This window comes from Diceros bicornis, chromosome 18 (genome assembly GCF_020826845.1).
Source record: "Diceros bicornis minor isolate mBicDic1 chromosome 18, mDicBic1.mat.cur, whole genome shotgun sequence".
In the NCBI taxonomy this organism is placed as follows: domain Eukaryota; kingdom Metazoa; phylum Chordata; class Mammalia; order Perissodactyla; family Rhinocerotidae; genus Diceros; species Diceros bicornis.
This window is the reverse complement of record NC_080757.1, coordinates 17992646-18005294: the sequence shown is the minus strand read 5'-3', so window position 1 is coordinate 18005294 and position 12649 is coordinate 17992646. Positions and strand designations below refer to the sequence as shown.

Here is a 12649-nt window from a genome sequence, read left to right as displayed (position 1 = left end):
CTTGTCATTTGAACTCTGAATTAATTCAGAGGCTTCAGTTACATTTTCTGAATTTATATTTTATAAATGTAAAGCAGCTGAAACTGCATATTTTAGCAGGGAAAGACAAAATTTAATTGCCAACTCTGCCTTGCTAACTGCTTCTTTAATGCTCTCCCAAGTCTCCTGTGGTTAAAATTATTTCGGGCCGGCCCTGTGGCTTGGCGGTTAAGTGCGCACGCTCTGCTACTGGTGGCCCGGGTTCGGATCCTGGGTGCGCACCGACGCACTGCTTCTTCGGCCATGCTGAGGCCGCGTCCCACATACAGCAACTAGAAGGATGTGCAACTATGACATACAACTATCTACTGGGGCTTTGGGGGAAAAAAAGGAGGAGGATTGGCAATAGATGTTAGCTCAGAGCCAGTCTTCCTCACAAAAAAAAAATCATAATAAAAAAAATAAAAAATAAATTATTTCAACATTTAGAAGTGCAATCCAAACTCCAGAAGGTTATCAATGAGAAAAAGATAAAGTGAGTGATGCTAGACCTCAGCTTTAACTCTACCAAACCACACAACTTTTGGAAACTATCAACAAATATCTATTGGACATCTAGTATGCACAAGTGACTGTTATTACAGGTTTTAAAAGAGTTGTTCTCAAAGTGTGACTCCTGGACCAGCAATATCAGCGTCACTTGGAAACTTGTTAAAAATGCAAATTATCACTGCCTCCCTGTCCCCAAATCAAACTCTGTAGGTGGAGTCCAGCAAATGGCAGTTTAACAAAGCTCTGCAGGTGATTCTGATGTACTCTTAAGTTTTGAGTATCACTGCTTTAGAATATTAATACTGTAACAACTGTACCCCACTTTGTGCACTTATAAAGTAGTGTTTAAGACAGAAGTATATCAAAATATTTAGACAAGATTTATGTAAGTGTATAATGTTACTTTTGGATTAGGATATAAAACAATTATGTAAGGATTTCTTATTTCAATTCCTTTAAATTTCAAAGTAAGTTTCTCAACAAAAATTAGTGGTTATGTCAAGAAGGTGACAGAGGCAGCATTCGAGGGAAAAAATGACAGAATTTAAACACAGAATGATTAAGTGAATGAAGAATCAGTCATTACCATAGAGTTCAGAGAGGCCTAATCATCAACTTTCCACAGCCATTCTTATAGTTTCCACAGCCATTCTTATATTCTATTCATTATCTCTCTTCCCAGACAAAAAGTAGAGATCAACTATTTAAACTTAAAGTGTCTGTGGAAACCCAATTTCCAAGTTACCACCCTAACCTAGAAGGGTTTATCACCACACGCTTGGATTATTGCAATAACTACCCAGCACCCAGCGAGCCTCCCTGATTTAAGATGGCTGCCTCCTCCCCTCTATTCTGTATTAGCTTCCACAAAGAAACATACTCATCCCATTTTTGTTTTCCTACTTTTATTAGATGCTCTACTATAAGAAAACTAACACTGAAGGAATGATGACAAATGGTGACACTGGCTTTAGTGTCCAGGAGACAACAGGATATGTGGGGATTACAGTCAATTAAGAACCAATGCCATACCAATGCCCGCCCCCCTCCAAGTCTAGCCAAGTTTTGCCATGTGAGAATAAGGTCCCAGTGTTGCTAGAATTTTACATTTTTGAAGACAAGCCCCAAGTCTGGATTTTTATGTGAAATCACCCAACTTTAAAATTCTGGCTCAGATTTTTTAAAAAAGCAAAATACCGTGTGGTCCAAACAAAACATATCTCTGGCCCATGGGCCGCCAGTTTGAGACCTCTAGTTTGGAGCATTAAGTCCCTATTTCCCTGCCTTGCTTTCTGGTATCTTATCTTCCCCACAGTAACAATAATCCTCATATTTAGGCAGCATTTTACACTCTTCAATATGCTTTCACGTTCATTTGATCCTCTCAACTGTGCGAGGTAGAAAGGAGATGAGGAAGCAGGCACAGACAGGCTAAATAACTTTTCCAACATCATATGATTAGTAAAAACCTAAGCCCAGTTAGGTCTCCTGACTGAGACCAGCACAAATCCTTGACCATTTCACTCTTTCTCTCCTGGTTATGTGTTCTTTTGCTTCAGCCATATCTTCATCTAGAATGACTGTCTTTCTTCTTTCTGCCAATCTAAATCTCATAATCATTCAAGACCCAGCTCAAGCTCTACTGTCTACATAAAATGTTCCTCAACTAGGTCAAGTTCCTAGGTTTCCTCTTTTTTTTCTGGGCTTCAATTGCTATTATGGTCAATAACTTATAAATTGGCGCTTACCAGCAGTCTTGAACCATCACATTATTTCACACTGCTTCACATTAGCTTATATCCCCATTTACATTCTAAGCTCTTTGATGATGAGGACATGTTATTCTTCTTTTCTATTCCACATAGTTCCCAGTACTGTGTTGGGATATAAAAACGACTGTTTAATGTTTGCTATCTTAGTTAGTCTTTTGAGGATGAGAGTTATAATGATACCACTAACTTACCAGCCTAATGTTGTCTTCTGGGCGGAGTAATATGAACATTGCTTGGAGATGCTGTTGGAGATCACCTGGTAAAATTTATGAAACAAAGGATAATTATTCTCCATTGTAATGTCAACAAAGAGGATTCCTTCTACTTTAATGATTTGCATAAAAGCAAGAACTGGTTCACTGAAGGACTCTAATTAGACACAGAAATTGAGTGTCTTAACATGATTATATTGAGTTTTTTTTTTTATAATTTTATTTATTTATTTTTCCCCCAAAGCCCCAGTAGATAGTTGTATGTCATAGCTGCACATCCTTTTAGTTGTTGTATGCGGGACGCAGCCTCAGCATGGTCGGAGAAGCGGTGCATTGGTGTGCACCCGGGATCCGAACCCGGGCGGCCAGTAGCGGAGCGTGCGCACTTAACCGCTAAGCCACAGGGCCGGCCCTATTGAGTTTTTTTAAACGGAGAGACAGAATGGCAGACTGCATCTCCATACATTCACTTTTAGTTTATACTACATTAAAATTTGCTTTGTGTTTGTCCTATGGAAGATGCATTCGAAACCAATCTCAGCTTTGTACTATGGTGGATGTTGATGAGAGCAATGGTGAAATCTGTTGGGCAGAGGTAGCACTGGCTGTGCTATCAGGCCCACTGAAGGTAGCAATGAGGGAATCCTGCGATTCCTATTTTTGCAATTGTAATCTTCACTTGCACTTAACCTAAGAAGATTTTTAGATTCTCTCTAGAATACTCTCAACAGTTTAAAACCATTTCCAGGGCCGGCCCCATGGCTTAGCGGTTAAGTGCGCGTGCTCCGCTGCTGGCGGCTGGGGTTTCAGATCCTGGGCGTGCACCGACGCACCGCTTCTCCGACCATGCTGAGGCCGCGTGTCGCATACGGCAACTAGAAGGATGTGCAGCTATGACATACAACTATCTACTGGGGCTTTGGGGGGGAAAAATAAATAAATAAAAATTATAAAAAAAAATAAAATCAGGGGCTGGCCCGGTGGCGCAGGCGGTTAAGTGTGCGTGCTCCGCTGCGGCGGCCCGGGGTTCGCTGGTTCGGATCCCGGGCGCGCACCGACGCACTGCTTGGCGGGCCATGCTGTGGCGGCGTCCCATATAAAGTGGAGGAAGATGGGCACAGATGTTAGCCCAGGGCTGTCTTCCTCAGCAAAAAAAAAGAGGAGGATTGGCAGATGTTAGCACAGGGCTCATCTACTCACAAAAAAATAAATAAATAAAAAATAAAATAAAATCATTTCCACATTAGTGGCTGATATTAAAAGGAGAATACTTATTAAATATAGTGGATCCCAAGGGATATATATTCTACTGAGCATATTATTAGGTGCTAAAAAAAGCCAACCATTATTTGAATCCTCACTTGTTCTTATACATTCGATTAAAATTAAGTTGAAATTTCTTTGTATTAAACTATTACAGATTTCCTCACAGTCCCTATTCTATATTAGGATATCTGAGGCTTTGGCTAATAGGAGATAATTAGATAATATGTTATCATAAATGATGACAATCAGAGAACAAAAAGACTTCATTCCTGCCCATCCAGGTCCAGCCCTTTTTTAAGAGTCTAAAGTGACTGACATAGCCACATAATCATGGATGCCAGTATAACCTGTTCTCACATTGGTCTTGGAATCTAAATACATAATTTTCCTCCAGGTAACTTCATAGCTGTTAATTATGAGACGAAACACTGATATGTGCAAGAAGTAGAGAGAGGCAGGAAGAAAAAAAAGTAGGTTGGCAAACAGGTGTGTTTGTCTAAAGGGTCAGCAAGTCTGAAAGCCTTTCCTTTTTTTTTTTTTCCTTTCCTTGTCTTCAAGAATAGTTTTCTTGCCTTTTTTTCCCATTTCACTGCTGCCTTCTGACCAATTCCATTATCGCAGAATCTTTCAACTTCCAAATTAAAAAGGAAAGTCATTATGTTTGGCCAGGTCCAAACATTTCAAATCCATTTCAAACCCAGAGACACAATCTAAGTCTCATGTGCAAGAAGCAGTATGGGCTCACAGGTATAAAACCAAGAGAAATGAAAACATACGTCCACACAAAAACTTGTACACAAATGTTCATGGCAGCATTATTCATAATAGCCAAAAAATGGAAACAACTCAAATGTCTATCAATTGATGAATGGATAAATAAAATGGGTATATTCATACACTAGAATATTATTCCGTCATAAAAAGGAATGAAGTACTGCTACATACTATAACATGAATGACCCTTGAAAACATTATGCTAAGTGGAAGCAGCCTATTTCAAAAGATTGTTTACATGATTCCATTTATATGGAACACCCAGAAGAGGCAAATCTACAGAGATAGAGAGTAATTAGTAGTTGTTTAGGGCTGGGAGGGCGGGTGGGGGATATAGGGAGTGCCTGCTAATGGGTACTAGATTTCTTTTTGGGGTGATGAAAATGTTCTAAAACTAAATTGTAATGATGGTTTCACAATTCTGTGAATATACTAAAAAAATCACTGAATGTATATTTTAAATGGGTAAATTGGGTGAATTATATGATATGTGAATTATATCTCAATAAAGCTGTTAAAAAAAAAAAGAACCAGTGTGGGGAGACAAAGGGTTAGGCATAAACAACGAAGAGTGACTAGAGTTACAAGTTACAATTGAATAAAGCAGCTGAGGCTTTTTAAAATTTAAGTTTCCTTCTGTTGTATCAGGACAAATAACCTGAGGAAAGGGATTTTCAGGATGGAGAACTTTTGGAGGAGAACCATTTCTGGACAAATAGGAGCCCTAAGTCTCCACTCCAAATACTACTGGCCTAAAGTTACAGCTGGCTTATTTGAAGGTCAGAGAAAAGTCTGGAGCGATACCCCTCCAGTAAGGCTTCTCATGCTAACTGGGTATGCGGACATTCAGGTTTGTTAGCACTGAAAAGTACTGCCACGAACAAACTGGGCATTTTCTACTGGGAAACTGTTCTTCACAGAGACTAGCAGAGGGAATATATTGGTACCATTAAGATCCCTCCCCTACATATATCCACCTATTTCATTGCTAGTAGCTAAGTTTCAGACTTCAGTTTGATTTTAAAGACTTTTTGCTCTTTCCATTTAAAATGTTAGCAGACATTCACTCAAATTGTCACTTTTTGATTACAAAAACGTATTCAGATATTTTAACCGAAGCCCAGATAAAAAAATTCTAACTAGTTCAAGAAACATGCAGAAGAAAGTGCAATGAAACATAGTAAGCCCTTGATCTGCTCTCAATTCTGCCATCATTTTGCAGTTACTGCAAGTTCAGCCAAGGCAGCTTCAGCTTATGTGAAGGTCTGGCTTTGTGAGCCGCTTTTATATTCACACTGCCTCATCTGTTCTGGTCTGGATCACAAATCAAGCTCATTTAGTTTGTGTTAAATCTGCTTTTCTTTTCAATATAGGGGAAGCTAAGTGGACAAGGTCAAGTAGAAACCTGGGTGGCAGCTGAGTGTGGAGGTTTGACCAAAGGAAAAGGCCAACCAGGGTCAGGAACTTTAAAAGCCACTGACCCCACATACTTACATGCCACAGAGCAATCTGCCTAACATCTAAGTCAGACAAGCTGGATTTAAACCCATACTGTGTCTTCTTTTTACTGTAAGTGATAAATATTCACACAAAAGAGAAATACAAAGCTTAGCAGGTCTACTTCAACTGTGCATTCAAATTTTGGGGTTAAGTGTCCCCTTCCTCTCCGGTGCTGGGCATTGAAGAGGAAGGTTTTAGAAAGTGTAACCCAAAGCTAATATTCAAAAGAGTTTTTTTCTCTCCAAGAATTTTCCATGGCTGGAGAGTTTTGGTAGGAGGATAATACTGTCCAATGAGATGGATTATAATTCTGAGCTGCTATGTTTGCAACTAAATGAAGGCCCAAACAAGAAGTAGGGCAGCCACTAAAATAGCTGAGATTATCTGGACTGGAGCTAAACTCAACTGCTGGCTCAATGGGATCCAGTATCTGGCTTTCACCTCTGGCCTACACACTCAAGATTTGCAGTCTTCTTTGTTCTCTTCCTAGTAATTCCAATTTCTTCCACTCCTGGAGGTAACACATCATCAAAATGGCACAATTATGACAACAAGCAACCGTTCTTTGCACAGCATTGATCAGGATTTCTCCAATTATTGGCCTCATGTTGACTTTTACTTTTCCCCAAAATGATACAAATAAAGCTCGCTGTTAGAAAAGAGTCATAAGGCTGATTATCTTCCTAAACTGTGGATATGCATACCTAGAGACCTCTTTCCCTAGACACACTTTCTATGATTCTTTCTCAACCTCATCACCACAGGTACACCTGACTTTATAGAAATCCAACATATGGAAATATAAATGCATATATAACTGATAGTGGGTTCACACCCACTATTGTGATTCATAATAAGAAATATATATTTGGTCTTCATCCTGTTCCTGGCACAGAACTCCCAAAACCCTTGGAATTTCTTAAGTGAGAAGAGCAGTAAAGATGTCTCTTGTTATGTTAATGACAAGACATTTAGAAAGCACCTAAGGATGGGGGCTGGTTGCCAGGGGGAACCAACCATGTGATTAGGAGGCTGGAATTTTCAGTTCCACCCCAACCCGACCTCCGGGGAGGGGAAAGGGGCTGAATTGATCACCAATGGCCAATAATTTAGTCAATCATGCCTATGTAATGAAGCCTCCATAAAAACCCAAAAGGACTGGGTTTGGAGAGATTCTGGGTTGGTGAAGACATGGAGGCTTGGGGAGAGTGGCACATTTCAAGAGGGCATAGAAGCACGGCACCCCTTCCCACATACCTTGCCCTAAGCAACTCTTCCATCTGGCTGTTCCTGAGTTGTATCCTTTTATAATAAGCCAGTAATCTAGTAAATAAAATATTTCTCTGAGTTCTGTGAGCTGCTCTAGCAAATTATCAAACCCAAGAAGGGGGTCACTGGAACCTCCAATCTATAGACAACCTGAACTTGTGACCGGCATCTGACATGGGGGCAGGAGCAGTCTTGTACGACTGAGTCCTTAACCTGTGGGATCTGACGCTATCTCTAGGTAGGTAGTGTCAGAATTGAGGTGAATTGTAGGACACCCAGCTGGTGTCTGAGAATTGCTTGTACGTGTGGGGAAAAATTCACATTGGAAATGGGTGCAGAATATTGGCAGGTTATTTCAAAATCAGAGTCTTATACTCATTCCTAGGTGAACATTTATTTGATGACTCCTTGTTTCTATAAAAGTCCTCTGAGTTACATTTCCAGTCTTTTTAGTACGAACACAATCAAGAAGCAGACTGACATTTAAGAACTGGTATTCCACTATGTGTTATCACAAGTCTTGTTACCACAACAGTGACACTGAGTTTACTTTATTTTCTTTGTAATATACAATATCATTCTCCTCACAAAGTCACTAGAGAGTAGACAGAAAAAAGAAATGCAATCTTTGGTTAGTTGAAATGATTTTGCATAAGATCTAAGGGAACAGCTGAACATTTTTTTAGCTACCAAAACCTTAATTGAGAAGTCACACAAGACTTCATTAGAGTATTTTTGTACCGTATTATTTTTCCAACAAAAATTTATTGAACATCTACTATGTGTATAAGGCATTCTGCTAAGTGAGAGAAAAATGGTCTGTGAGAGTGAAAGAAAAGTGATTATGGCATAGTACAATGCTTTCTTTCACTATTAAGAACTGTTGGAGAAATGGAGATGAAATAGTTAGCCTGTCAGAACAAAACAAAAGGCAAAGAAACCAAGAAAGGAATGGTGTATGTGGAGCTTTACCTGCATGCTTGTTGCGTCTGTGGCTGATTCTTGGTGTGGACGAGCCATTTCCTCGTGGTAGAAAAAGGGCAGCACCTTTGACAGTTAGAAAGCTCTCGCTGATGCTACAAGGAAAAAGTCAAAAGGAAATAAATTATTTAAGGAAGGAAATCATAGAGTAAGATGGAGACCCATTTGGGGATTATTCTCTCTTCTCTCTTCCAAAGTCCCAACTTCATGGGATGAAGTAAAAATAAAATCAAAAGCGACTGGTTACTCACACAGTCCTGTCTACTCTTGACAATTATTCTGATACAAAACTTACAGTATTCTATATACATTACATGGTAGCAGTTAAGAGTGAAGGCTCTGGAAACAAACAAACAAAAAGGGTAAGGCTCTGGAACCAGACTGCCTGGGTTTGAATCTGGCTCTGCTATTTCTCACTTGAGTGAATTTTTGGGGGCCTAAATTTCCTCATCTGTAAAACAGGGATAATAAATGAGGTTGTTGTGAGGAGTCAATAAGAATACAGCTTCTTAGAGTGGTTTCCTTAATAAATATTAGTTAATACTATTAGATCTATGGTTATCAATAACGTTGTTTCAATGGTGTCCTAATCAGAGGTGAAATGTTACAATACTTAGTTACTAATAGATCCAAAGTTTGCAAAAAAAGATTTATGTTTAAAATAAACACACTCTATGCTAAAGTGTTACTCAAAATTTTACTTTCACCAATTTGCATTCCCACATGCATTGAAAAGGTGTAGTGCACAGAAAGTGTGTTTAACCCATGGAGTTTGCCCTTCATGTGAATGATAGCTCAACAGACATGGAAAATTACTGCTCAGGATAGAGGCTATTCAAAATACAATTACTAGTAGATATCCACAGAAAACAGAAAATATATCTAAATTATTTCACATCAACAGACTAAGCCTTTCAATGTTACCCAGAGAATCTGAAAACGATAGAACTTTTAAATCACTAATGGCAAAGTTTAGAAACACATGATGGAGGGTTCTAAGTTTGCCTGTAAGTATGCTATTCAGGGTTAGCTAGTGTATGGTAAATTACACTGCCTGCTCAACATTTCCACTTGGAAATCTAATTGGTACCTCAAATTCAGATTGCCAAAACTAATCTCAAGTCCCCTGCAAACCTAATCCCTAGCCTCATCCACCCCAGTTGTTTGGGCCAAATATATAATAGTCATCCTTGGTTTCTCTGTTTCTCTCTAACAATATATATCCACCCCATCAGCAAGACCTATTAGCTTTACTTTCAAATATATCTTGACTCTGCCCACTTATCTTCATTACAGTGGTCCACGGCACCATCATTTTTCACTTAGACCACTGTTAAAAAGGTTTTTTTTTAAAGCTCTTTATTATAGAAAATTTCAAACATACAAAAGTAGAGGCGATAATACAACAAACCCCCCATGTTCTCATACATTTCAGCTTTAATTCATGGCCATTCTTGTTCCTTCTATACCCTTACTCTCTTCTCCTTGTCCCTGAAGTAAAACTAATCCTAGACATTATATCAGCAAAAAGCTTAACTGGTCTGTCTGCAACCACTTCTGCACCGCTACTATCCACTTACCAAAAAGCAACAAGAGTGATTTAAAGTATATAGATATATATATCTACACACATATAAATCTATATAAATCTACAGATATATATGTCATAAAAGTCACTTCTCTGCTTAAAACCCCCCAATGGCTTCCCTTTGTACTTATAAACAAAAGCTGAAGTCTTTAGCTTGGATTTCAAGGCCCTGTAACATCTGATAATAAGTTCCTTCTCCGATCTTGTACCATCTCTCCTTTTTTGTTCACTATGATCTAGTTGCACTGGCCTTCTTTTTCTTTCTTCTTTATTTCAGGCCCCTTCTTTGTGCTTTTTGTTTTCTACTTGGGATACTTGGGACATTTTCCTCCTGGTCTGTCACTATTTAAGTCACAGCTCCAGTATCATCACCTCTGCCCCCATCCCAATCATACTCTATCCTGTTGTTCTGTTTAGTTTCCTTCTGTATATTTATCATACACTAAAATTATATTTATTCACTTGTATATCTGATTGTGGTTGTCTCCCTATAACAGACTATAAGCTCCATGAAGAGCAAGGATTTTATTTTGCTCAGCACTGTATCCTCAACACTGAAAATAGTGCCAAGCACGTATTAGGTGCTCAACAGATATCTGATGGATGAATGGATTCATCCCAGAGTTTTTTCCCACACTGTTATATCTGTCCCATCACTGCAGCAGGAACTGTAAAATAGAAATTGAAAATAGAAATTCTGTAATCTCACATGCAAAAAATAGTTGTTACAGAACTCAATATATGTGGCATATTAGTGGACAGTAAAATACAAATAAGTGACGATAAATTAATTGGCAAATGAAATTAAAACACCTCTATAACGTTGTCAGTCTTTGACTCATTTTTCTGCTTTAATCAAGTGGCATGAAGCTGGTAAACCTTTGCAGTAACTTGCCAAATAGATTGGAACATGTCTACTAAAGACAAACATAAGAAACCACAGACACCACTTTAAACATTTGCATGTTGGCTGGGAGGGGCTGCCTTTATTTTGTTTTGTTTTCATCTTTAAATAAAGCATTGCACTCCTGTGGTCTGTTGCATAAGTCTTGTCTCTTGTTACATTCGTGGTGTGCACATGTTACCCTGCTGTGGGTCACTCTGTTTCACTTACATTACGGGAACAACCTAAGACAAAATGTCTGAGTGACAGGATGAGTGGGGTACACCACAGACAGGAAATGAAATTCACACTTCTGCCAACACAGCAACTGTCTGCTTTACTAGATGAAAATATTTTTAAAATAAATTACGGCTAAATATTCTACCTGTCCCCAGCCAAAGTTACAGCTGTGGGCACTTTGGTTCCCAGTAAACAAAGTGGTCTCTACATCTACAATAGAAGTATGTTTGTGGACATACTTAGCCAAGCATATTTCAGTCATTCCTTTTGTGAGACAGAGGTAGTTTCTCTCTGACAAACACTACTTTAAGAACTAACTTCCTCGTTTTTGGAGTTCTGTAATATTGCTCTTAGATACATTTGTTGCTTATGCTTTAACACATATCTAAGTTCTTTAAAATGTATGTAGTGCTTTCACAAGGGGAGGGGTGGGGTGGGGGACAAGGGCCCTTGGTTAACTCAAAGCTACCTGGAAAATTCCTGATTATAAAAGAAAAACAAGGAGTCAAACTCACATATGGTATAAAGGAAAAGATGCCTTTCTATTTGAATCATTTACACAAATCTCAATAGACTTTTCTTTTTTTTTTTTATAATCTTATTTATTTATTTTTTCCCCCAAAGCCCCAGTAGGTTGTATGTCATAGCTGCACATCCTTCTAGTTGCTGTATGTGGGACACGGCCTCAGCATGGCCGGAGAAGCGGTGGGTCGGTGCATGCCTGGGATCCGAACCCGGGCTGCCAGCAGCGGAGCGCGCGCACTTAACCACTAAGCCACAGGGCCGGCCCTCAATAGACTTTTCTAACAGAACAAAATGCACAGCAGATCCACCTGGGCCGGGAGACTGCCATACTAGGTGCAGTATAGGCTCCTAGAGAGTCATGGCAGACTCTCTCTGGATGGTACAATCAATCCTCTTTATTCTGTGGCCCAGATTATGACTCCCCAGTTATCACAAAAGTGGCATATACTGTTGGTCACAAGGGGACCAGGAATTAAAGTGTGACTGATTACAAAAATCTCTTATCATCTTTGAAAAAAAGTCAAAGCTTTATAAATGCTATCAAAGATGGAATTGCAGCACAGTGACATGGAAGTGAAAAACTAAAATTCACAACCACCAGAGTTTAGGTGGATCAAATTCAAGTTGAGAATTAAATGTTTTATTTGCATATGAAGAAAAATATGTAAATTTAATCACAAGTACTTCAGTGTAAGGTAAAAGCTTAGTATATCTTGCTAGAATAGCAAGAGAGTCATTTAAATGTAAATATTAGTCTCTCTGAAATAGCCACCTGAAGATTCAATCAACATAAAGTTGGTCTCGAATTAAAAATTTAGAAAGGTGGGTGAAAACTTTTACATGTTTTCTGAATTGGCCAGTTTTCTAGAGCCCAGAGAGAGGCCCAGAAACAGGACTTCTTCAGTAAATTCTATGGAGCCATCTGTATGTGATTACAGATGCCTAAGTTAAACACAAACCGAAAAGGACTTAAGAACTATATTAAGGAAGAAAACACAAGATAAAGAGAATAACATTCTCTCTTGATCTAAAGATGGAGAGTAATTAGCTGCTTGACAAGAAAATGGCACTTATAGGATCATCCTTCTAACAGAATGACAGTGAAGTT

General features: G+C 38.9%; 1 protein-coding gene across 6 annotated transcripts in view; it reads right to left on the bottom strand.

Moving 5' to 3' along the window:
• SSH2 (slingshot protein phosphatase 2) overlaps nucleotides 1-12649 on the bottom strand; it is a 250320-nt gene that overhangs the window by 55980 nt on the left and 181691 nt on the right. For all 6 annotated transcript variants that reach the window (XM_058560186.1, XM_058560180.1, XM_058560182.1 and 3 more), the window contains 2 exons: nucleotides 8297-8400; nucleotides 2495-2559 (listed from right to left, as the gene is read on the bottom strand). In XM_058560186.1, the coding sequence (XP_058416169.1) occupies nucleotides 2495-2559; nucleotides 8297-8400 (169 nt within the window). The remainder of the gene's footprint in view (nucleotides 1-2494; nucleotides 2560-8296; nucleotides 8401-12649) is intronic.